The 26,180-nt window shown below is 40.6% G+C and overlaps 2 protein-coding genes across 6 annotated transcripts; one reads left to right on the forward strand and one right to left on the reverse strand.

Moving 5' to 3' along the window:
- The first annotated feature begins 211 nt into the window (after positions 1–211).
- Positions 212–8,650, forward strand: LOC124407268 (fatty-acid amide hydrolase 2). 2 transcript variants are annotated; one of them, XM_046883251.1, is made up of 10 exons: positions 212–516; positions 4,820–4,991; positions 5,105–5,324; positions 5,430–5,647; positions 5,720–5,831; positions 5,917–6,218; positions 6,501–6,602; positions 6,671–6,838; positions 6,958–7,140; positions 7,607–8,650. In XM_046883251.1, the coding sequence occupies exons 2-10, from the start codon at positions 4,821–4,823 to the stop codon at positions 7,706–7,708; spliced, it is 1,578 nt and encodes a 525-aa protein (XP_046739207.1). In that variant the 5' UTR covers positions 212–516; position 4,820; the 3' UTR covers positions 7,709–8,650. The 2 variants fall into 2 exon arrangements, with proteins under 2 accessions (XP_046739207.1, XP_046739215.1); XM_046883259.1 differs by lacking the exon at positions 212–516 and adding an exon at positions 3,552–3,570.
- A 738-nt stretch (positions 8,651–9,388) lies between these two features.
- On the reverse strand, positions 9,389–25,322 carry LOC124407246 (myosin heavy chain 95F). 4 transcript variants are annotated; one of them, XM_046883219.1, is made up of 20 exons: positions 25,216–25,322; positions 16,265–16,455; positions 16,107–16,180; positions 15,889–16,018; positions 15,662–15,826; positions 15,168–15,580; positions 14,555–14,814; positions 14,326–14,483; positions 14,073–14,237; positions 13,772–13,995; positions 13,093–13,284; positions 12,789–13,013; positions 12,502–12,709; positions 12,181–12,422; positions 11,782–12,093; positions 11,567–11,706; positions 11,338–11,385; positions 10,659–10,779; positions 10,242–10,575; positions 9,389–9,601 (listed from the first exon to the last, which is right to left on the reverse strand). In XM_046883219.1, the coding sequence occupies exons 2-20, from the start codon at positions 16,443–16,445 to the stop codon at positions 9,450–9,452; spliced, it is 3,744 nt and encodes a 1,247-aa protein (XP_046739175.1). In that variant the 5' UTR covers positions 16,446–16,455; positions 25,216–25,322; the 3' UTR covers positions 9,389–9,449. The 4 variants fall into 4 exon arrangements, with proteins under 4 accessions (XP_046739175.1, XP_046739183.1, XP_046739167.1 ...); XM_046883227.1 differs by lacking the exon at positions 25,216–25,322 and adding an exon at positions 24,134–24,266; XM_046883211.1 differs by lacking the exon at positions 25,216–25,322 and adding an exon at positions 17,861–18,012.
- Between the last annotated feature and the right edge of the window lie 858 nt (positions 25,323–26,180).

Genomic DNA, 26,180 nt, shown 5'->3' on the forward strand with positions numbered 1-26,180 from the left:
TTGTTTATTAAAACGGATTTGCAGCGAGTCGTTTTTTTTTTTTTTTTTTTTTTTTTTTTTGTTTATCTTTTTCAATTCAAACTGGCATTTAATGAAACTGTCTTTGTTTTTGCGTTGCAACGTTAACTTGATGCGCGACTGATAATTCTCCGCGTATAACGTTGGCCGAGTAAAACGTTCTTGATATCAATGCCATTTAAGTCAGTCACTCAGCAATAAAACAAGCCATGCAGTTTACTCTAAAGCCCAAACATCGAGTTCTAAGCCATTCGTCCAGTGGACAGAGAGTGCTCCGGGTCTTCGGGCCATCCGCGAACCTCAGTTAACGTTCTTACCTCCAAGAGGGAACTACTGCGAGGCACTCGGTCACTTACTTCCAAAGTGCCCTCAATCAAGGAATTTCCTAGCCAGACACACGTATCTACGATTGCATCGCGCACTTATCATCTAACTCGCTTCCGAGTTGATTAAAGTGATTAAAGGCCCCTGCGTTTTCTCAACAACAAGTGTATCAAAGTAAGTCGAGTGCACTGCTTCGAGTTATCCCTTCGTGGTTACATCGTTGTAATAATAAGTTCAGCCACGTTTGCCAAACGTTTATTTATAAATCCAGGATTAAATTCTTTTTTTCGAAGATTATAAAAACCGAAAGTTTTTAACCGCATTGGTTGCAACTTTTCTTGAAATCAATATTCGCCGTCCAAGTGTCGAATATTCTTCCGAGCGGATTATTACCGTACGCAACGCAATCCCAATACTTGTATATATTTTCAAGTCTTGTATTACCATGTAATTCAGCGTCGTGGACAGTGATCTGTGGAAATTTTGCTTGCGAAGCACTTAAACGCATGCCCGAGATTTGTTTGCTTTAGCCTGAGTATATAATGAAAAAAATCTTATGCATACATGCAACGTCTGACTGGAGTAGTAAAAAATAATGAATTTGCAATGGTAAGTTTTGTCGAGTGGAAGTTGTACTTGAAAAAATTTTATCATCGTCGCATATGTACATATACACTGTTAAAAATTTCACATGTTTCTTATCCAGAAGCATAAAATTCTTTCTTTTCATTTTTTTTCAATCTCATTCCATATGCATTCCTGCAAGATTTGCACCAAGTGGTGTAAAGTTCACTTCGTATCTATATAGATAAAACGAAATTTGCATGACATTTTTCGACAGTATAATACGTTTGATACGAAACTTCCTTATTACTGTTATTTTAGAAACTTTGATTTTACAAATATTTTTGTCTTCCAAATACCTCTTAATTACATATGAATATATATAATAATACAGGTATATTATGCGTACGCGATTCTGAGAAAAATATCTATGCAACGATTATAACGGGCTTCTTGTATTCTTTCGGCCAACCGCTTCGAGAGATGTGGGACAGGGAAAACAAGCATTGATAAAACACAAGTCTCAATGCAAATTAAGCAAATCTTTGAAGGCAACTACGAGATGTATCTCATACAAACTGCTGATTACTGTCTTTAATATTTTGTTATCGTCGCGAGACAGTGAAGAGGGTAATTAATTCGTGACCGAGTTCCCGAAAGACTTTGAATGTTATATAACATAGCCAGCGCCATAATGACCAATGAATTTGTAGTTTTAGAATCATTTACTTGGATCAAAGTTGAAAATAGAGAAAAATATCGGTATAAGAATTCTCTCTGAAAGAATACTTGATGAACTTCACGAAAAATGTGATTTTTTATGTTTTTGAGTCATTATTTCGTAATGAAATATAAAAAAAATGTAGAAGTCACCGTTAAGGTTGAACTTTAACCTTGAATAACTTTTAAATGAGTCAACTTGACGAAAAATATCGCAACAGACCTTTTTGTCAATCGTTCAATTTCATACAAGAATATGTATTGATTTCTACAACTCGTTCATTCGTTTGAACGCAATTAAATTCCAAACTTGAAAAAAAATTTCCTGTGTTATTTAAATAGGAAATCAAAAAGCGCGATGAGGCACCTCTTAATATTAATATTAAGAGCTTAAACTTTCACAGAACTTGTTTTTCATCGTCTTGAACGTTATTTTCACGGTTTAAAAAAAAAAAAAAAACAAAAAAAAAATTGTTCTTGTTTTTGGCGAGTTTACGAGTAAACTCTGAAAAAGTTACGAAATTCTAGACGAACTTTATCCCGCATCCGTATTATTGTATACGACTTGCTACTAAACATGCAGCAAAACAAGTTGACGACCTTGGAAAAGTCGCTGAAAGATCAAAACGGCCATTAATACTTTTTAACACGTTGCTATGGTCGGTAGAGGAATCACATCGAGGAAAAATATGTAAAATATTCGATTTTGTACGAGGTGTCAGCGACACGCAACGAATACATAATCCGCCTTTGCAAACCACCGTAAAACTCATTCCCTTTCATTCCATTCCATTCTTCGCAAGGCACTGCAAACGCGAGTAATTTGAGTAATTAGCTACATTTTGCACCGCGGATTCGAGATGCATTCGGTTATACTGCAGCATAAACGGTCCGTGTTTGCGTTAGGCGAACGACCTAGTGGCCAACTCACGGCAAGGTGAAGAAGAAAAATTCAACATTGCACAACGATTGTTCCAGAATACGTTATACGCACCAATATAAGTTCCCAGCAGAAATACATATTATATTTCTCAATTTTACTTTGAAGGCTAGAATTCGCTAGCAATAGTCAATTCGTTTGACAATACTCAACAATGGTCAACAATTTCTTAAGGTTAAAAATCCGACCGCTCGTCAGAATTTTCGTGCGAATGTTTTAACATCTCGCAATTCTCAGGTATGACTTCGATGTTCGTGGAGTAACTAACTACTTATAATTTGCTATAGGCATTTATCGGATATTCTTCCTGTCTTGTTAGCCAAAGTTATTAATAACTAGTTATTCATTACCGTACAGGATGCTCGCTCATGTACGCGTTAAAAACAACTTCTTGTAATAAAAATTCTGCGTACTTTTATTGCTCTGGTGTACGTAACGAACTCAGACATTTTTGACAATTAATCAAATGATTAACTTCCCACGTTTTAATGTACAAAACATTATAGCCTGAAGTTGACGGTAGACATGTGTTGCCTGTTAAACGTGGCTGTGATCGCAACCCATTCGCATCGTTCACACGCTTCTGATGAGAGGATATTTCGGATTATGTATAATACGGTCGTAAAATTATTTAAATTTCTTATCGAGCTTAAAATCGTGATACAATATTTTATTTTCGCGTCAAGTTTTTTTAAATACGAAAGAAAGTGAATTGTCTCATGGAATCCAAGATTCAAGGTTCTCATAATTATTCGGCTAGTCTAGACAGTCGGATAGCCGAAATGCTAATTCATGATAAACAACATATTTCAAGTCACAAGCCGAGCTCGGAAAATCTTCAGCTAATGCGATCAGAGCAGCTGCGATATCAAGAAGCTCTAGCTCTGAATCTAGGAATGTAGGTTAGCTTGTTCTTAGGAGTCTAAGTGTGAGGTGAGTTGTAAGCGACTACGCATACAGATAGACCCTGGTGTCAGAAAATTGGTCACGACGTATTGCAAAAGGTAATTCAAGCCTTGGAAGTCGCTAGAAACGGTTGTTAAGAAACGAAATGAAAAAAGAAAAGAAGAAAAAACAACAACAAATCACAATCGAGCCAAGATTCAAAACCCCGCTTGGAATTCCTATTGTAACGTCTTTAACGAGGCAAACGCTCTTGGTAATGCTAAGTAAGCGTTTATTTAGCAACCTCCCACCCAAGAAGAATTTAATTCTTGCCTAAGGTTTTCAGTGCAGCGCGGCTTGTTGTTTTCGGTTATAAATTTGTATTACATATGCATAAAAGAGTCCTTATGACCAATGGAAATGAAATATAATTTGTTTTTAGTCCGCCAAGTTGAACCACTTGATTTTTTTTTTCTACTTTTCATTACCTCTCTTGGCTTTTGCATGTCACTTATTCGGGAGTGTGAATTGAGTAAGTGCTGACAATAATTATTTATTTGCAGACAATGCATCGCGTGATTAAAAATTGTGTCGCTGATGTGGCTTGAAAAATTATGTCAAGCTGTAGAAATTATTAATGTAATTAATATAAAATTCGTCAAGACGCTTTATAAATAATTGGTTCTTGTATCACAGGGGAAGTTACTGAATCAGTAGGTTTTACAAGTTTTGATTGAAAATAGAAAACAAAAATATACACAGCTTTTCCTAAGTCAGAAGTAAAATAAATAAAGAAGGTTGAAAACCAGCCAAATGATTGAAGTAAGAATCAGGCATTGATGACCGTCACTACAAACGTAGTTATAGTTTTTCCAACTGCCCTAGTATTAAAAAATCTATTATTCACTGCATTATGATATACTGAAAATTAACATTTGTTTCACAAAAGCCGACTATTCGCCCCTCAAAATTGCTCGGTCACGATGTGCAGGTCGAGTGGTTGAATAACATTAATTTGAAATTCGATGGCAGATTATAAGTTGTAAATCCATTGGTCAAAGAGCATATCGACGTATCCAAGCAATGTTACCTGTACACGTAAATAACCATAAATCAAATAAAGTATTCTAATAGTTTACTATTTTCATCTCTTCCGACCTCTTCTCTCAGTCGAAGCAAAAAATCTACCGAAAGAGCCGATTCAGTTTGCATAATGCCTCAGACTCTGAATGAGAACAATTGAGCATTTAGACAAGAATGGCAAGTTGAAATTATTGAAGCACCGATTAACTTATGCACTGCCCCAAGACCTCTGAATTATACCGTTGATTACCAAACACTAATTACCGATTCATCACCGTTTTGCAGGATGGAGCTGGTCATTCGACTATTTGTCTTTCTGTCGAAAATAATCTACAACATCTTGCGTCCATTTTTTTGGTACACGAATCGTCATCCAGGGCCTAAAATATCGGTGGCAAAAGATCCGATCCTGAACCTAAGCGCTGTGGCAATAGCCGAGAAAATACGACAGCGGGAGGTAAGTCGAGAATCAAATGTTTCGAAATCTACAAAGATAACCAAGTGTAGACCAAATACTCGAAGAAGCCCGTCAAATATTGGTAAAACGAAGTAAGGCCGAATAAATTTCAGCTCTCAAGCGAGGCTGTGATATCGGCATACATAGCGCGGATCAAGGAGGTAAATCCCTTGCTCAACGCGGTGATCGAGGATCGTTTCGAATCGGCAATTCGCGAGGCAAAATTATGCGACGAAAAATTGGCTACCGGAGAAGTGACAGCCAAGCAGTTGAAGATTGAGCAGCCTCTCTACGGCGTCCCGGTGACGGTGAAAGAAACCTTCGCTGTGAAAGGTATAACGCTTATTATTAGCCTGCAAAGGCAGACGCAGATTTGGATGGATTCGACATCCGATAAGACGAACTAGTAGGTACCAAACGCCGAAACCTCTTCCTCAGGTCTCAGTCATACCGGGTGCAGCCTCGCCAGAGTCGGTGTCAAGGCCAACTATGACAGCGAGTCCGTTATAAGGTTGAAAATCGCCGGTGCGATTCCCCTCTGCGTGACAAGCACCCCGGAACTGTGCCTCGGATTTGAGACCCAGAACAACGTTCTTGGTACCACGAACAACCCTTTCGACGTTCGGCGCACGGCTGGCGGATCATCGGGCGGTGAGGTGAGTCCATTGCAACCAAGAATTACCTTTTTTGAAGATCAAGGACCACTTAACATCCACTTCTTCTTTCAGGCGGCGCTTCTGAGCTCTGCAGCCTCGGTAATTGGGCTTGGATCCGACTTGGCAGGGTCGATTCGAATACCAGCTCACCTGAACGGAGTCTTCGGGCACAAGCCAACGCCTGGTAAAATATCTGCATACTGTTTATTCGTCAGTGTAAGTCGATGTGACTGGTTGGTACTCAGACCGTGTCGCTCTTTGTTTTTCAGGAGCCATTGCGATCGAGGGGCACTTTCCGTACGTCAGCGACGCCGACTTCCGCCGCTTTTTGGTCGCCGGGCCAATGACGAGGTACGCCGAGGACCTGGCATTGGCTTTCAGAGTCCTGGCTGACAGGAATTACATCGCAGCTCTTCGCCTCGATGCTCCGGTAGACGTCAAGTCCGTTAAGGTTCGGTACATGGAGGAGGTCGAAGCCTCGTTCGGCCTGGAGTCCGTCCATGAGGACATCAAACGGACCATCAGACAGGCTGCTGAGCACCTCGGAGTAGCAGGTGCGGACGTCCAAAAGGTCCGTTGATTTGAAATTCACTTGAATATAGTCTGAGAGTAAACAACACTGTTTATTGCATGGAAAGAAACTTGACCGAATTAATGGCATGAGTTCTACAGTACAACGCGTTTCAGATATTTCATAACCAATAAAAAACATAAGTCTCGAGTCCAGGTTCAAGGCAATCAAGTGTAATATTACGTAGCATGTTAATTTCCTGATTTAATTCAGAATCCGACCTTGGAAAGTTTGTTTGATTTCGGATAGTCTTGACCGTTTGTTTAACAATCGTTGTTTAAGGTTAACATCGGGCAATTGAAAGACTCTCTTGAACTCAGCTTGGCGCTGTTATTCGGGATGCAAGAAATGCCGCAGTTCCTGTTGAATCCAGACGACCCGAAGGTGAGGATAACACTTATTAAGGTTGTAAACCAATTGTATTAACCCATTTTTCACGTGTTCGCCAACAGCACGAGAGCAACCCCCTGGCAGAGGCTGGAAAAGCGGTTTTCGGACTATCGAGATACACGAAAACGGCGATATGTTTCAAGCTTTTAAAAGACACGAAGGGGTTCATCCCGCATTCAAGACATCTGTTGCTCAGGATGGAGGCGAAAAAACTTCAGCGGACATTCTCGGTAACGATTTTCGTCAATCAGTCGTTTTCTAACCATTTAGTGTTCGTTCTTCCGTGTAAATGAATACTAGAAATAAGAAATAAACAATAAATTGTATTCACCTGCTTCTACTCTGAAAGGATCTTCTCGGTGACGACGGAGTCTTCCTCTTCCCAACTTTCGTGAGGTCTGCACCATTTCACGGTCAACTTACTCTGCAGCTGGCTGGCACGCTATACTGCATGGTTTGCAACGTCCTTGGACTTCCATCGACACACGTGCCAATGGGTTTGGACAGGGAAGGTCTGCCGGTTGGGCTACAGGTAAGATTTGCCTCTCAATCACATGTGCCAGGTTATTTAATCATGATTACATCTAATCCGCAAATTGATGATGTCATCCTTGAGCATGAGGTTCCTTTCGAATCCATGAAAAGAAAAGAATCCTGTAAACCTTGAGTTGCTTCTGTCATTCCCCAATCGTGCAGGAATAAATTCCCCCACGTTTTCAACTTCAAAAAGTAAAATTCGGACGGTCGTTTAACTGATACGTTACTCCGCCGAGTAATCCAATCTGAACCGGTTCACTGCCGATATGTTTGTGAAAAGAGAACGATATAAATAGTACTCCGAAGTGTAAATATATTTTCAAAACGACTGTTGGGCGTGGAAATTTTGATTTAAAACGAAAACATAAAAACAGTGGGTGTTGGTCAAAGTGGATCTTGCATAATTAATTCGTACCTTCTAGCATTTGTTAGTCTAATGAGTTTTTCGATCGTATTTATAGGTGATAGCAGCACCAATGCAGGACAGATTATGTCTCGCCGTAGCACAGGAGTTGGAGAAAGGCTTTGGCGGATGGATACCACCGCCTGTAGCCACAGCCTAGTGGTACTTACAATTAATGGAACACGACGAACATACTTGACACGCGATATACGCGGAGTGTAATTATCGGAACGTGTTCACTTCCGCATCCCACTTCGGCGGAATTTTCTAGCCATCTCGGTCGGCACACTGGTACAAACGTAATTTGCATGAAAAGTGTGATTTCTACCGAATTAGGCTGATTCCAAAATGGTGTTAAGTTTCTACCATCTTCAATTCGGAACCGCAATTTCAAGCTTGACCGTCCTGACAATTATTCTTAGTAAATATGTTTTACATTTTTAGAAATATTCGCGAGCACAGTACTTGTGGATATTTCAAATATTTGTGTGGCCTGAATTGAAGAAAGTGAAATTTACACAGAGTAGCTTTATATCACCATGGCAGGGTATATGTTTTTAAGATGTTTTTCATTCAAAAGAGCGATGAAGAATTTTAATTGGCGTTATTTTGCACAGTGATTAAAGAATAAATAAAATTATTGTGATATATTAAGTTTTTTCCACTATGATGAATAAATGATAATATTATTGTTAAATAAATTACGATATGAAAACTTTTACAAAAAATCAAAAATACGTACCTTTGATATGTCGTACTAGTATATGAGTCGGTAGATAGGAATCGATATTATCTTGCTGGGATAAATTTATTTAAGATGTAGTATGTAAGACTATTATTACTACTCTCAAACTTAAGTAATAGTAATAATAATAATAATTTTTAAACAAGACTTAGAATAACGCGTAAATCATAAATACTATTAAGAATGTTGTTTTCTTCAATAACCCACATTATATTTATAAATAATAGTTGAATCAATGAGAGCTTCGAGGCCTCCTCATTTGGACGATCATACACTGATTTAATTTGCGATGAACAGATACAAAAAAAAAAGAAAAAAAAATTAAAGTCAACCGAACGTGTATCAGTTTATATATATTTATTATAATATATGGTACGTATGCAAGTAAATACTGATTATTTTCATCGGCGTTTTCTCAATCAATTTTAATATACACCAATGGCAAGGCACGCTTGAACGATTCGTGTGTATATATATATATATATGTAAAATTCATTATCACTTAAATTACTGCTTTCACCGCTGTCGTTTTTATTACCTTTAATATTATCTTCGTCTCTAATCAACCTCGTCGAAAGAGCGGAATGTTGAGTTTACGGAATTAGTGCTGCACCATTTCGCACCTTGCTTGCTAGCTAATTAGCATTGTATTATTGTAACCATGTTTACATTTTCTCTAAACGATCTTCCAGGATTTTTTCGACGAAACATAATTTCAAACCATACCTAATCTGGCAATATTTATGATAAACGACGAAAATAAAATAACAATGAAAATCGGAAAGCATAGAAGTCATTCTACGTACATTTATAGCGAAGAAAATTACGAGCTTTTAGCTCGTCCAAGTTTATTGACCTCGTAATAACTCAATAGGATTCGTTAATTGACCGTCAAAATATTACTTTGATCCCCAGTGTCAAGTTCATTCGTCTCTTTTACCAATATTCATGTTGTGTGTAGTTATTATTCTGAAATACGGATATGATAACTCTGCTAATTTATGAAAATCTCTAATCGTTACCGCCATTTATTTCACTTGAAAAAACAGTCCACAAATTAATTATGCAACTGTCTGATTTTCTGTTACTTGTTCCCATTATTCCTTTACCTACTCCTTTTCCTTTCCGCAATAAGTTATCAGCCGTTCAACGCATTTCACTTGGTACGCTCACTCGGAATCGTGTACGGTTTTCCTCCGTTTCTTTCCCACTCCTTATTGAACTCGTGTTCGAGTATTTCTGCACCACGTTTTCGCGTCAAACCCGTTTCATCGAGACTCAGTTCGCACATCTGCATGTCGTCAACACCTGTGAAATTTCATGCTCATTCATTACGCGATCTTTCGCTAAAAAAGTAAAATGGAAAAGAATCCTTTCCAAAAAAATGACGCTAAGCTTTGCCCATTTTGTTTTATTTACGTCAGGGCTATTCTTGCGTTTTTAAATCGAAAACGAAATTCCTTCAACAAATGATCGCGTCTTTTTTTTAAAGGTCTCGAGGAGAATTAGCTGCCTTAATACACTAGTCGAAATAAAATAATTTGGATGTTATCACAGAATTCAGAAACATTCGTGCACCAAGGGTGCCTCCGATTGTGAGTGCAATTATTCAATGATTTGTTAGCAAGTATATGTCTAATGCAAATCAGTCGTTTAATTAATTCACGATCCATCATATTCTCATCCGGAAGGTGTTGCACAATTTTCATAAGTAATTATGCCGTGACTGTTGCACAGTCGTCATATTTTCATAGTCATTTTTCATCCCAGTGTTAATTGTCCTTCGAGTTTGCAAAGGCTGATCGTTCAGCACAGACGACGCCAATAACTGGTTCTCAGTAATGTTACTCGATACATCTTCGAGGAGCATATCAAACCGTGTATTTTTTATTTTCCAGTTTATTAAATTGTCGCCTCAACTACCCCGAAAATGAAAATTTCAACATACCAGCAACGAGGAGAATCGGCGGTTTGTCGGGGTGAAGTTCCATCTGCCTGGCTACATACTGTCCATCGAAATGGGCGTACCACCATCCGCGTTTTCCGGCACTGTACGGGTTTTCCGGCTGTCCAACAGCCTGCGGCCTGACAAATGGAATGCGGAAAAATCTCTGGGAGGATTCGGTGATCGCCTGCTTCATCGGAGTCTTCGGAGCTCTCGCCGCAGCATCCATTATTGCTTTGGGTGCTCTTTCGTTCTCGTCCATAGTCGTGCGTCTGCGATTTCTCGCCTTCCAGGCGTGATATACCTTCAATCTGCGGTGGAACTCGTGACGGCAGGCCTGCGATTTTTCAGGATGGGAAAAATTTTCATTCGAGAATCCTTCTCTCACGCAGATCACATGACCAAATTGCTGATACTAACCTCGAGGAGTTCTATGTCGCACGAGGTGTTAATCGTGTCACGTAACTCGGAGTACTTCCACTTGGAGAGATCGTATTTCTTATTGCTCATTGCGGCCTGGTGATTTCGCACGTTCTCTGATCTGCGGGGTATTTGTACATTTTTTTTAGTAATATAGCAACAATAAGCAACGAAATTTTCTTACACGAAATACGCTGCGATCTAAAGTACATAGTTGTTAGATTCCTGAAAACCATTTTTTACCTTTACAAAAAGAGACGGAAAATGGAAATTAGTTAGATTATGTTGTAAGTATAAAGTAGATCACAATGCACACAGTTACAGACACGTGCTAATTATTAGCAAGCAGAACTCGTTCGTGATACTATCAATCGTAGATTATAATTCGAAGGGAAGTCATTTTCATCACTCCATCAACGATGTTAAATGATATAAATATCTGCATTCGTGATAATACCGTACTTTCTCTAGAAAGGCAATATGCAACAGATAAACTTCTGAATTTGAGTAAAATAAAGGAGCCGAGCGATAGAAGTTACGTGATAGCGTGAAACCGAGAATAAAATTATAACAGAATTACACAAAGCCTACAAGAGGAAAAGTCAAATCGGATGCAACCAGCTGTTAGTGTTGTTAGAAGTCCATGCTATAAAATCGCTGAAAACGCTATTAAATATACCTTATCAGTTTGTTGTTGTTGATCGGAGGTCCTCGTACATCTGACCCGCTAAATGATTTCAATAAAACACCGTTAAAAACCGAAACAACTATTAACGATCAGCAGTAAAAATTAAGTCTTTCGATCTCCGCCACACAATTGTATGGAGTCTCGTTACAACCAGACCTCACTTTCTATTCTTGTATCGAAAATGCATCAAGTCATTGGCGATCGTTGGATCATGGCTTACCTTCGGATCGGTGGCGGAGAGTCTTCCACTTGGCCATTGGACTCCTGAGCCAGTCTAACCGCCAATTCGTGGTCTCTTCTCTCTTGTTCAAGTTGTTCGCGGAATCGACTTTCCTCCATCATTTCTTTGTCGATTTGAGCCTTTGGCAGAGAGAGAAATTTCGCGTCAGCGTCGATATTCTATTTTTCACGAATTATTGCGATTTGCAAACTTACCTGAATGGCTGCAGCCGCCTTTTCGTTCTCCACTTCCTGCTTCTTCCTCTCTTCCTCCTCGGCCTTTCTTCGAGCTTCCATTTCTGCTTTCTTTCGCCTATTCTCCTCCTCCTCGCGCTGCTTCCTCTCCGCTTCCTCCTTTCTTCGCTTCTCCAACTCCATAGCCTCCTGAATTTTCCTAAGCTTCTCCTGCTCCTCAGCGATCTTCTGCTTCTTCACAGTCTCCTGGAGTCCCTTCATTTGTTTGTCCATAAGACTGACGAGATTTGCGACCAGTTTGTCGATCTCCTGTTTCTTGATTTTCGTATTGCTCTATCAGGGTGGAAAGCAAATCATTTTGTAAGTCGATATTTCATTTGCGTCAATGAACCGATGAACTACTCAAGCTTTGAATCTTACCTTGATCTTCACCCTGGCAGCTTCCAGCTCGGCGTTCAATTTCTTAATATCCTTCAAGCTGCTGTCCTTTGACGACTTGAGCTGATTCGCCGTCTGCTCCATGTCAGCCAGCTGCTTAGTTAGGTTCCGTATCTTTATAATTCCCTCGATTCTAGGCTGGTGTTGCTTTTTAGCGAGGTACATGCGGACCGTTTTTTGAATCATGATGAGGTGGTGTCGTCGGTAAAGAATCTTATTTTTCACTACAAATACCAATAATGAAGGGTAAAATCTGGCTTCCAACGATTCTCGTCCTTTCAATGCTCACGGGAATATACTCACACTTGATGACAGAAAGGGCGCAGAACTGGACCTTGATCCACCTGGACTTGACGAGCCACTTCTTGACGTTCGCGACAAGCTTCTTCAGGTTCTCAGGATCGGACTTCATCACCCTGTCAAACTCTGCGAATTTTCCCGGTTTGAAGAACACTCTCGTTATCCCGAACTTGAAGTCCTTCTGGTTCAGCTTCAGACTGTACAGCAGCGCCTGGAGAGAGACGTCGTTTAATTTCTCACTGGAGAACTTGAAACGACGACTAGACAAGCATTGTGGGATTTCAACCAACCTCGCAGAAGAATCTTGGATCCAGCTTGACCAACTCCGGAGGCAGATACATTTTGTACATACTGTAGAGTTCCTGGAAAGGTACTCTGCTTGGGTAGCCATGCTCCATGAGCTCAAGGACCGAAGTCATTCCGGAACATCGTAACTGACCGAGAATACTGTTGCCATCGAATCGGTGGTCGACCATCTCGTTATTCGGTTTAATACAACGGACGAAATTCGTGCCCTGATGATAGATTCGCAAGCATATTGTCAGCGTATTGAAATGAATTTTGTGCATGTTTCCAGCAAGGTGCAATACTCACGTTGTTCTTAAGCTTGTCCATCAGTTCACCTAGCTGAGTCTTGAACTTACTACCGACACTGATGAACGTCAATTTACCCTTCGGACAAGTGTTGTTTGCAAAATTCGTCCTCAAGAACGAGTTGCTGCTCTCCTGAATCAGACCCTCCAAAGACGCGTGAAGAGCGTCGTTATTCTTCTCGATAAATTGATTCTGAAATTGAAATTTATAAAGAATTGAAAAATTCTGCTGGAATGAATTGACTGAGAAGTGATAAACCTAAACAGATAAACTAAACTTGACAGAAAAAAAATACTTGTTCAAGGCAATGATCACAATAGCTACTTGAAAAAAGATTGTCGAATAAAGATGAAATAAATTCCGGAAGCTTTGATAAAATCGACCGTTTCGTCTACAGCAATCAGTTTTTTTTTAAGTCAGATGACTTCATCGAAGATTACTGTAATAATAACAACTGATCTCGCGAGATAAACATTTCATGGACGTTGTAATCATAAGTCATGCGGAAACGTGGGAGATGTACGTATATATGGTATTCAAGTGGGCGATGAAACGATTTTGTGCACCGCGTAAGTTTTGCCCACGTTGAAGAATTGCTTGGTCTCGATTCCACTTGTGAGTCACTTATTTCAACACTGAGTCTACGTTCTTAGCAAAATAAAATGCCCCGCTACATTACCGTTTGATAACAAACGCCACCGGCGTAATGTCTGATCACGAATCCTTCATCGTCTCTGAGTTCCCTGTGAGCCTTGAGCCGTGAAGTACGAGGTAACGTGATCCTGAAGTGTCCACTCCAAGACCTGTGAACTTCGCTCGTGAAGTGGGCGAAGCTGTGCTTCGGAAGCTTTGATTCCTCGTCAAGTAGACTGAATATTCCACCGTTCTTCGATTCGATGAGATCTGAAATGTGCAAGATGAGAATAAACGTAAGACAGATGATAGCTACACATTTTGTAAGTTCCTGGCTGTGAGCTCACCGATGCAATCCTGATTGTCTACGTAAGAAATCTTTGGTACATTGAGCGCCTCTCTGGCGTAGAGATCCTGTTCATACTTGAGAATTTTTTCGTTGAAAAATTGCTGAAGTTTCTCATTGCAGTAATTTATGCAAAATTGTTCGAAGCTGTTGACTCGGAAGTACTCTGAAAATTTGCGAAATATATTATCATCGTCATCATCAATGAAAACGAACCATGGCAGTCATCTGAAGCATCGAATGAGAGAACTCACCAAATCCGGCGATGTCGAGAACTCCAATGTAGTAGCTGGAAGCCTTGAATGGAATGCTCTTGTTGATGCGTGAGACAATATGGTCGAAGAGTTTGCTGTAAATCGCTTTGGCAAGCGCGTCGCGTCCGCTGCAGGCCTCGTAGACCTTCAGTGGCACCCTTGAAAAATTTCATAAACCTATTGACAACCAAACAAGACACATCAAACAATCAAAGTCAACAATGCTCACATGATAACCGTTCCCTTGATACCGCCGCGACTGGTTTGCATTACTTTGGAGACCAGAGCCTGCCTCAATTCGTCAGCGTCGACGCCTAGTAGAGTTGCGGTGGTTAAAACAGATTTTTCAGAGTCTGCTGTGATCCTCGATCCGCCCTTCGTGTCCTCCGGATTGTCCTCGAAGGTGATATTGCCGAGGTGGAGAACGGCCGCCACCATCGTATAGATTTCCATCCGTTCGACGTCCGTCAAACCCAGCCTCGTCAAAGCCTGGTTTCAGGAACACAGTAAAAGACAAAGTAAAGAGACTGAGCACCGATTGGAGATATCGAAAGCCTCCAGGGTTCCTACTTTTTCTAGAAAAAAATTCCATCCACTAAACTCGCTAGTCGTCTAAGAGCTACGGAGTGACGGAAATCGTTTGTTACCGTTGCTCTCTCCTATTTGACGTGACAAAATCCATATCCAGCGTTTCAAAACAACAAGAACATGTTAGTGGTGACGTTTGATTCTCAAAGTGCCGATGAAAGGGGAACCAGTAAATCGGTACTAGAGAGCTTTCAAGCTCTTGCGAAACGTCTGAGGTCGATGGCTGTTCATAAAATTTGAGAAAAAATTTATACCTGGTCCATTGCTGTGAATCCTTCAACGTCATCGAGTATCGGATCCCTGAGACTGCCCTTACTGATTTGGTCCTTGCTCTTCTGAGCGTTGTTTAACTTCTTCTCTGAAGAAGAGCTGCAGAAGTACTGTCCGCAACCATTCTTTAGGTATTGAAAATCGTCAGGCTTAGTAATGCCGAGTTTCGCTCTGAGGTCAGCCGGTGCTCCGGCGCACATCATGTAAAAAACGTGGTAGTTTCTCTCGTCCGAACTCTGCAGACAGACTCGCGATTTCTCTAGTAGATAGTGAGATATGTAGCCACCCACGACCTGACACTTGGCGTCGAAGTGAACCTCCATGAATTTCCCGAATCGAGAACTGTTGTTGTTTCGCTTAGTCTTCGCGTTTCCAAACGCTTCCAAAACTGGGTTGGCTGTTCACGAAGAGGATGAACAAGGTCAGGTCGAATAAGCATCGACATTACTGTTTTCATGGTATATAGGTAGCCACTCACCGTCAAGAATTTTCTGTTCAATAGGTCCTGCGGTGGAGCCCCAAAGGTCGCACAAGTACCGGAGCAAATATTTGGTGGATTCAGTTTTTCCCGCTCCAGATTCACCGGACACTATGATGCTCTGAGATTGTTTCAGGACTTTCATGTCCCGAAAGGCTTTGTCAGCTGCGAACAGATCAAGATACCTGTGAACATCCTTCGGACAGATATTCGACGAGAAATCTTACCGATTGCAAAAACATGAGGTGGAGTTTCACCCAAGGACTTTCCTTGGTAAGACCTGAGTGTCTTTGTGGAGTAGAGATCTTTCATTTCGTAGTAGGGATTAACGGCGATGAGAATATTGGCGACGTATGACTGAAACACAGGGCGAATATTCGATGATTTGAGAAACTGTACATAACTATTACAGAAAATTGATTGTTGAAGAATTTTCAAAACTCACGTATATCTTGTCCTTGAAGTATCTCGTGCGGATGTTGTTCAACAGTGTCGCCTCGTTAAGATACATCAGAGCACCTAGACAACCATCATATTAAGCATTAGTTGAATGCAAGCGGCTAATGATATCTCAATTTAAGGAGCAATAGTAAATCCTCTTACAGTTGTCCTCAACGTCCGCAGTGTACTCGCCAGCCGGGTAAACCTCGTCCAAAGGACATGTCCGTTGAGGAAGCTTGGCGTCGAGGGGTTTGATCAGAGCGTCACCATCGATCATGTCGACGAATTTGCCGATGATGAAACCCTCCTTTGGGTCCCTGACCCATACCTGCTGGTTCTCCATCCCTCCCGAGCTGAATATAGACGAATCCTTTTATAAGAGACTTTCTGCTTTTTCCTAGAACAGATTCCTCGCGTGGCAAGGACACGAGGATATCTGTCATCGCTGATGGATGATAGGAAAGGCAGTATAAAAGCGAGCAATGTGATTGTCGACATTTCTGTATGTGTGTGTCTTGCGTTATAATCTCCGTCTAAATATAGCGGGTGAAATTCAATGGCCATCCGTTAGGTCTGTGTATTCCATTATCGGGATTGACCTGGATTTCATTGTATATGTACATGCCTACATGCCTTCGACGACGCGGTTTTATACCTTCGTCTTTCCTAATCAGTGAGCTTCGCTGTTGCAAGCTTAGTTCGAAAATAACTTTACTTCGATCTATTATATCTACCGCATTATAACGCGATAAGATCGACGCCGAATCAAGATATTCATTTTACTTGGTATTGAGCTTGTAGGTCTTAAAAGCTGAGTCTAAAAGCACCCTTATCTCAAGGCTTCTCGTTCCAGTTTTCTCCTTGTTTGCTTATGAACCTCTGCAGGAGAACTCTCTCACCAATATCTCTATCGAGCTTACAACTAGCAATTAATTATCCACGGTGTTATGGTTATCAGTCAATCGAAGAATGCTTAATGCCATTAAGTGGCAGCAATTGATACGTCGATTATAACTCAAGTCACAAAATTGCTCTCGCAAAATAGCCTAGCGTTACACCGTGGCTGAACATTTATGACAAACATGCTCCGATTCACGATAAAGTAATTTCCTTATATCTAGGTTGCTGTCCTTCTTTTCTAGCTTACACTTGCAAACACACATACGTGCATGAAGACGGAACGCTATAAGTACTATCGACCGAGTTAAAGTTTTGCACTAGTGCTGCTTCAACGTCAATATAACGGCACACTTCAGAGGACCGTCAGACCCTGATTTTAGTATTTAAAATTTTGCTTGTGTTTCTTTTTTTATTCCTCGCAATTCTGTTGATAATTGTGCGTAATTACTTTCACTCGATGCCGGCGAACGGATCGAATAATTGTATTTTACGGATCGCGTGACCCATCGGTTTTGCCGACAGAATATTACACCGTGTTTTCACTTTGTTTCTTAATGGCAATCCTCACTTTTTACGCTTTCCTAACTTATCATCGTTGCAGCAGCTGGTCTCCGCAGATTGGCGTAAGCTTTGTTCTCAACTCTTTTTTTTTTTCTTCTACGATATTCAATTCGCTGTCACCATTAAGTGTACTACTTGGACTATTCTTACTTAATTATTAAGCCATTAGAAAAAATAGTGGAGAAATTATCTCCTGAGTGTTAATTTCGGTCGGCGAAATCGAGACTTCGAAAATTGATAATTTACAATCGAACTGAGGATGGTGTTATTATGTGAAAAAAAAAATTGTTAGCTTACTTGACAGCCAAATTTTTCGGCGACATTTTTTCTCAACCTCCGCGTTTAGCCCCGAAACAGCAAACTTGAGACACGCGAGTATTTGACACAATCACGACTCGCAGCAAACTGAAAAGCACTTCAAACTAGTCGACGGGCGTCGCCTTGCTGCCGTAGAGTGAGAATAATTGAAGCGATATTCGGATAACGCGAGCCGCTTATCTTATTATCGCATTATCAAAGCGGCTGCTCAGCAACCGGTCGGCGGTCCCAAAGAGCCCGCAATGCCAGCAGAATGATCGTTCAATTTTTAGAAACAAAGAAAAAATCGTAAGTCACACCGTCCGATTCGTCAGGAATGACGGATCGATGGAGAGTGAAAAACATGAAAGTACAAATTTTACAGGTTAAAAAATAATCCCATAAATATTTTGAGGCTCGAACTTCGTTGGTCGTGATGTCGCGTTGTTTTATTTATAATAGGTATGGCGTAATAGAAGGAACGATGAGATTAGAAACGGCAGAGGTATATACGTCGGCGTTTCGATATTATCTTTCATTTTTGACAAGTACTCAATGTAGTCCGGTGATTCGACAATAATTTCGATAACACCTACCTTCAATACGTATAATATATAATTACTTGAAAACAGATTTTTATTTATAAATTAATCTAACGCTGATATTTCAGTCTCAATAAACAGCGAAAAAATTATCTTGCAGTAAGATTACTGCGATAGATTTTAATACAGGAATATCTTAATTCTTCGTTGATCAATCCATATTCGCATAACTCGATTGAGAGACCTAGGCAGTGAACAAATGCCATCTAAAATTATTCGCTGGAGTCATTTCACCGTTTCATCGAATGCTTGCCAAGCTATTGCGTCAAATTATTGCCTAAACTCGTATTAGCGGTCGTTGACTGCTGCGGAACATGGATATTTCGTTTTGCCAATAAATTCGCGAAGTCGGTGAGCGATAAGGTTTCAGTTTTCAGTGCGATGTTAATTGCATATAAAATTCTGTCTCCGTAGCGGAAGAAAAATTTTCCAGTTTTACCTGCGGGTCAGATACAATTTTAAACAATTATTTTTTAACTACTCGCATATTATCGAATCACTAAAATTCACGGACAAAGTGAATCTACCACGAGTAGTAAATTTCTCAACAAAAAAAAGTTACGAATAGACCGCTCGACATTACCGAATTTAGGTCAGAAAATATCGCGCTGACATTTCTTAGCGTTACGTAACGTTACTACACCGATGGGAATTTAGTAAAAAATATAAAAGTGAAACTGCTGAACCACAGAAATGGGATTTGGTAAAATGTGATTTAACAGCGCAGATATTAAGGATTTCCACATACAGGCATAAACATGAAAAAAGACCAATCTAAACGGGACTCTATACGTAGGTATTGCAGTCGCGCGGATATCCAGATGCCAGAAATACGTATCTGATGGTCGATGATGTCAACGGCGAACGATACGGTATCTTGGCGTCGGATAATCTTTTGATAAGAAAGTCTGAATGACTATGTATCTGGAATATTCCTTCGAATGCCAAAAACAGGGAGCATTATTCGCGTCGACAGTTTCAAACGGTTTACTAACTGTCAAAACGCGACCATTCGACGAAGACCGATAAATGCGACCAAGGCGGGTATAAAACCGGTTGGAAAAGCGTCCAACAGTAAATATCCACTACGTTACTGCTTACGACTGGCCGTTAGGGAGATTAGCTCAATTACGGTTATAACGGAGCATGTAGAATGCACATGTACGCTGCTTAGGCCGGCTGAAATCACCTCAAGAACTCGAGCTTCACAAGGCCGTTTTCATACTAATAGGTTATAGTCAAGACGTAACGATGGCTTGGCGTAACTTCTGCACAAGTGTAATCGAATCGAGAACATCGATAAGCTAAAAGGGGGTTCCGAAGAAGGAAAGGTTGAGTTTTTGTTCAGGCAAGTCCCTTTATTGATCCGAAGATCGATACGCTGACGGAAGACATGAGCTATTCAATATCCGAGGGACGGGCGGATATTTCCGACCGGAACGTCGATTTCCTGTAGCAGGAAATGCGGATAATGCCAGGGCGTATTGTCCTACGTTAGTGAAAAGTACAATGGCTAAAATAGAATGGTCAGATAGGGGGTGACAGGAACCTGGAGACACGGATGGCTGACCACGAGTGCGTTTTTCGTGGTGTCAACATCCAGCTGGAGGTGCTTTCGGCGTCGAGTTGACCCGGCCAATGTGAGTGGCACGAATAAAATTTGAAAGAACTTACTTCTTTGAACGTGAACGTGAAAAGGTCAAGAATCACGAGTTCGCGAGGGCAACGTTTGACGGATCGAGATCGCTACGTCTGGTCGTTGGAAAGGGTTCATTGACCATGGCGAAAAAACGTGGGACCGAAAAAGAAGGTAACGGAGGAGAGAACCACGCCGTGTTACAACGACAGCAAGAGTGCCGGGTTCGGTGGACGCGGTTTATGGTCACAGCTCGAAAGCGCGAGGCCACCTTGAGCACCACCTCGGCGACCTGCTGAGAAGGAGGAGACCAACTCGGCTCGCAATCATCCTCGGTTTGTTGCGACAGTAATATCTGCCATCGTCTTTAGTACAGTTATAATAAAAGTTTTCCTGGTACGATTATCCGCTTGGTCACTGAGTGCACGGACTTTTTTACAGTTAGACCCGCGCGCTACAAATCGAACAGCTGATCGTGGAGCGGCGTGCTCCTCGACCATTCACTATAGTCTACGTCTTATATAATACGTGAACAGATTTTATTATCACTCCGATGACTCATGACACGCTGCGATTACCGCGTATGCTAAACGCGTTAGAAAGTGAGAAGAGACAGAATTGCCGCAGGTCGCGACCTCGAGGAATACGTGAAATAGACGGTCACGTGTACAGGAGTAAAGACCAAATTTTAGACCTGGTTTACAGTTAACGCGATGCATTCGTGCCACGCAGGACTTTGAAGGACTGTTAAACGAACGCGTTTCAGGATTGTAGTTTCAATGTCTTTCGCAGAGTATTTTCAAGTGCAATGACATTGCACTCGCCGTTTTACATAGCTGGAGGTAATAGCGGTAAAAAGAATCCTTGAAAAGTTTAGATCGAATCGAATAGATCATTGTCTTTAAAATTTGATCGAAATTTGTTGACAATTGTCGAGGTTGGAGGAGATTGATAAAAAAATAATTTGGTATAGAATTTTGGGCGTTTACTTATCTTTGACCATTTCGTTTTAGGACTAAATCCAGCCACGAAATACCTGATATATTTCTGAACTTTCTAAAACAGCTGCTAATATAGTCCTAATTCCTGATTGAAAATCTCGAAAACCGATCGTCCGAGGAATTCCAAAGACAGTGGTGCAACATTCTCAAAAATATCGAGTGCAGGACTCGTCAGCTGTTCTCAGGATTCGAGAGAGCCAAGAACCGGTTGAATAAACGGACAGGTTCTACTTTAGGCACGGATGTAGGAAGGTGCGAGGGAGCCGAACACTGACGTACATCCGCCGCGTGTTGATCTACACAAATATAATGAAAAGGGTCTTCGTGTACGGAGCGATTGAACTTGAAAATTGACGCTGACCATCCACCATGAGCGGAGTGATCGTTGAGTGTGGGGATGCAATGAAATTGGCCTCGGCGTAATCGGGCTTAACTTGGTGTAATTTTTGCCTACGCAGATGCATAGAAACACCTACGTGTCATCGGGCGAATGACAAAGACTATTAAACTGCTCGGTAAAATTCGTTCGATTGCATGTACTGCAAATTCGAGAAGCACATCTGTGTTAGGAAAGTTGCGAAAATTTTTAAAAGCCTGTACGAGATACTGTTCCATTGTTTGGAAACAGAGAAACTGTGTCTCTGGTATATATACGAGAGAGTTTCACACGAGATGAACGAGTAACGAGCTCGTGCTAATTAGTCTGTTTTTTTTTATTAATTTTTTTTTCACAGTGTAAACAGCTAAGTAATAGAATAAGGCGAAGAAAGGTTCGCGTGTAAGTGAATACCTGCAAGGTGATACTTGACGTCAAGTTGCGTTGATACTTGACGCGAGAATGTCTTCAACGACGTAGATATAATAATTTTTAATACTTGAGAAGAGAAGATTTTTGATAATTGATATCTGGCGGAGAGATGGAATCGGCTCGAAAGTTGCTGCACCGAAGCAACCGTACTAGCTTTGGTAAAAAAGACAAAGAAAATTGTACAATAACCAGCTCCAGCGGGGCAAAACTACTTTTAGTATCCGGTGGACCGACTAGTTTATACATTCAGGTAGCGTCGTTCGTGTTCCATGCAACCGTGTCCATCCATCCCTTTCACTTTCTCTGTGAGATAACAAAGGAAACGTGGCTCGAGTTGCAGGCATTGTAATCAACGTTGGATACTCTGCATCGATCAAATCAAACTGAAACGTTACGTTATAAAACAAAGCGCATTATATCGTGAGATTCAAATATTTCAAAAGAAAATTAGCCATTGAATTTTCGCGTTGCAAAAGAAAAAAATAATGGATTTCAGAAGGACAGTTTTAACGTGAAAACTATCCTTCACTTCGCGAATGGGACTGCATAATCGTCTGTTCTTCTGTTTCACGTAAATTGGCTTCCTACATTGTCCCGTAGCGTTTGCACTGTCTGTCTGCACGCTGGCATATGGCGCTTGTGCAAGGCAGGTGCAAAGAGAAAGACGAAAAGACAGAAGTACATGGGTTACACGCTATATCTAACCATGGAGATGGTCGTTGAACGGTATCGTTAGCAATTGGTTTTACAAGAGATGGCCACAAAACTTTCTACCTAATATGGTACCTTCCTGCGGATTCTGGAGACGTCAAAGCGCCGCAGTTTTAAAACTGCGGAGGAAAAATGACGCCCATCAGAGTTTGAGAAGGGAAAAATGTTGCTTTTCCGCCACGAATTGCCTGAATTTGTTCCATAAATTTTTCACTATCAGTTCACCGTTATCACCCGAAATTTTCATCACGCTTGCCTGTAATATTAAGCAGACGGTGTTGAGTCAACGCGTTTGCACAGTGATGACGAACTACATGCTTTATAGACCTTCTATAAGCCATACGTGATACACAATAAGCGTTAAAAATTTGTAAAACTCGTTGTGTGGAATGAAAGAAAGGCGAAATGCATGAGGAAACGAAACGGATCTGTAACTTAGGCAACGCTTATGTCAGTCAGAAATTGTGATCTCAACGATCGTTCGAAGCTTGTTTTGTCTGTGCAGGCGCCACAGAAAATTGGAATGAAAATTTTCTGTCCATGATTTTGTAGCGCATTGTGTACCTTTGACGTCTTTAATAAAGTTCTCCATACGCTACTTGCGTAATTGCTTTTTAATTCCCGGGTAATTAGCCGTCGTCGGTTCTTGTTTTCACTCTCTGTTACGCTCAGTGAGTTTTTCCTTAGCTACTGTGTTTCGTGATCAGCAAGTGAGTCAAGAGAAAAATGAAAGGCCAAAATGCGGGTCAAAATACACGCGTATAAGCAAAGCTATGACTGTTACTGAAACAGTAATGTTGCACTTTGAGGTATTTCATATTCTCATTACTTCAAGTAAACATCCGTTACATCCATACAGTCTGACAATAAAACATTAACTTCTCGGTATAGAGGATTTGTCACAGCTTGCATAATACGTTGTACACGAAATGAACTGCAGAATTGTTTTTCGCCTTACTGGTAGAAAGGAAAATTCCATTTTTTGTTATGCGAATGACGTCAAATGAGACAATAATTTCAAATGCACGAAATACTTTCATAACATTATGATTTTCAATGCGCGCTGCAGTGGTTGATGCAAAGTGATCAAGATTTTTTCTCAAAATTTCTCCATCAAAGAAGTAAATTCTCATTTTTTGCACGATGCAATAATAGTTAAGAAAACCTACATAAAAAGTAATCCTGCAATCAAACAATATTTTCACCACGCATGACGACGAGTTCCGATCACTAAAAATCTATGGTTTGAATCGATATGCATAGATAATTCCTACTTTCGCCCCATTCAATTATAATAGCCAAGCTTTTATACAACCCCTGTACTTCCTATAATATTTTGGACAAATTAATCGTTTAGCAGCGTTGTGTTGTTTTTTTTTAACAGAAAAACCGTCTCGATTTTTTAACGTTCCGACTGTCATATACGGCAAGTCATCCCCATAGTTTCCAATTTCAATTTCGATTTCTGATCGAAAATAAATTTCAGCTGCTGGTGGAGATCGACCATATACTCACGTCCTAAGTACACCTCGTTTATGACCAGGTTGTCGTGTCCTCGATGGAAAGAGTCCCTGTCGACAACCAGTTCCACAGTGCTCTTCCTTTTACTTTTAATTTTTTACTACTGGACTTTTTATACCTCACTCCAGACCGGAGTCCACCCCTAAGAGACAGGCTCGGCAGTAATAATTATCCCGCTGCACAAACGAATCGAGATCACGGTTTAGAATCTCATCATTGATCGCAGAGATATAATAAGTATTGTTTTCATAATCGAACAATTGTTATATAGTCGTATGATTCAAAGTATTTTTCATTCCAACTTGAATGTCTTTGTTCGAAACGTCGTCACGAAACGAGAAGCCTATTTTGTTTAAACAATCAAATAAGTGGGTATATAACGAAATATCGCAAGCACCTCACATCACCTCACAGTTCGCACTGTCGCAATTCATGTTTCCAGCGATTTGAAACGTACGCAAGTCGTAGCCAACTGTTGTAAAGGGGATTAACAATAAGACAGCATCAGGCTGTCAGGTCAATATTTACTTGCTTTGCGTGTACCTGAGATTACAGGTAGATGCGTCTGTGCTCCAAAGGTACATCACCTTATTCTCATCCATAACAAAGTCCCATTAACAGTAATTTTTTTGTAAAAACGTACAACTCGCTTTTGATGACTATAAAAATTGCAATGCAAAAATCTTTTGTCATTCACACGAGAATATCGGAATATCAAAAACGATGAAATAGATAAATCAGGAAACTACAACCGAGCATTGAAATCCCCGAGAAATCTCCTCTCAACATTCGTTACTATAAATCGAAAAAATATAAGCGTTTCAGGTAGCTTGAAACTTTGACAAATGAAGTGAACTCCAATAGCAATATTAACCAGCAGTGTTAATTGATCAGATGAAAAATAATTGCACGAGTAAACTTGACGTTTGGCATTTCGAGAAGTGCACTTCTGATCTATAGATTGCGCAACAACCGAATTGAGATACTGGCATTAGATCGGCGATCGCCCACACAGACACACATCGACATTCGCAATCAGAGAGTGGATATATTTCGTTTATTTTCTTCTTACTCACCGCGTAGATTATACACACAACCCGGTATCACACCGTATCACAACGAACCGCACGTACCGAGGTGTGTCACACAACTGCCGAGCACCGCTTCACACGGGTTTCCTTTCCTCGGCTCCTCTCGGAAATAGTCGGCTTTGCCACGCGGCCGGTTACCTTAGATCTCCCCGGATCTCGCGCTCCGTTTTATCTAGATGATCATCTCGAACAGGTGTCACAACGCGCTGACTTAGGACTGATACTCGAGCCCCCCCCTCCTCCTCCTCTTCCTTCTCTCGTTGCATAATCTTCCAATCCCGCGGGAAAAACAATTTTCAATTTTAGATCCTTCTTTTTCCCCATTTCGAATTGATCTCGCGCAGAGTTTATAGTGTGAAAAATTTATGAAATTTTTTTTTTATGACATGCAGCACGAATGTCATCCGCAAATTTGAATCGAATTGTAATTTGCATTTCTTTTGATACTCGGGGAATTTTTGTGTTAAAGAAGTGAAAATTTGATGCATTTATTCTAACGAATACCTACCTACAAAGAAACTGATGATTATTGAAAATTTTACTTTAAGCAGAAATTTAAATCTAACCACCGGCTTTTGCGCAATTCTATATAATTCCAGTTTCTGACTCAGCTGAAACGATCTGTGTGAATTAATTCGAAGCATTGTAGACTGTGATTGACGAAACGAAAAAAGAACGCTATAAGAAGTCACTAGCTACCTGCCGTGATAATATGAAACCCTATTGTATCTGTGTTAAATATGATCGCGAGGTTGATGCAGAAATGCATACGCAAGTAATTGCATAGGACAGGTATTCGGTATGCAAAAATTACTCATACTCTACGAAGATCCTTGCTAGCTTTGTGGCTGAACCACCGAAGGTGAATGGCCGAGGATACGAAGAAGAAGAAAAAGAAGATGATGAGGAGGGGGAGGAGGAGGAGGACTTGTATCTCTGCACCATTGGTC

The sequence above is a fragment of the Diprion similis genome, chromosome 1 (genome assembly GCF_021155765.1).
Source record: "Diprion similis isolate iyDipSimi1 chromosome 1, iyDipSimi1.1, whole genome shotgun sequence".
Lineage (NCBI taxonomy): Eukaryota > Metazoa > Arthropoda > Insecta > Hymenoptera > Diprionidae > Diprion > Diprion similis.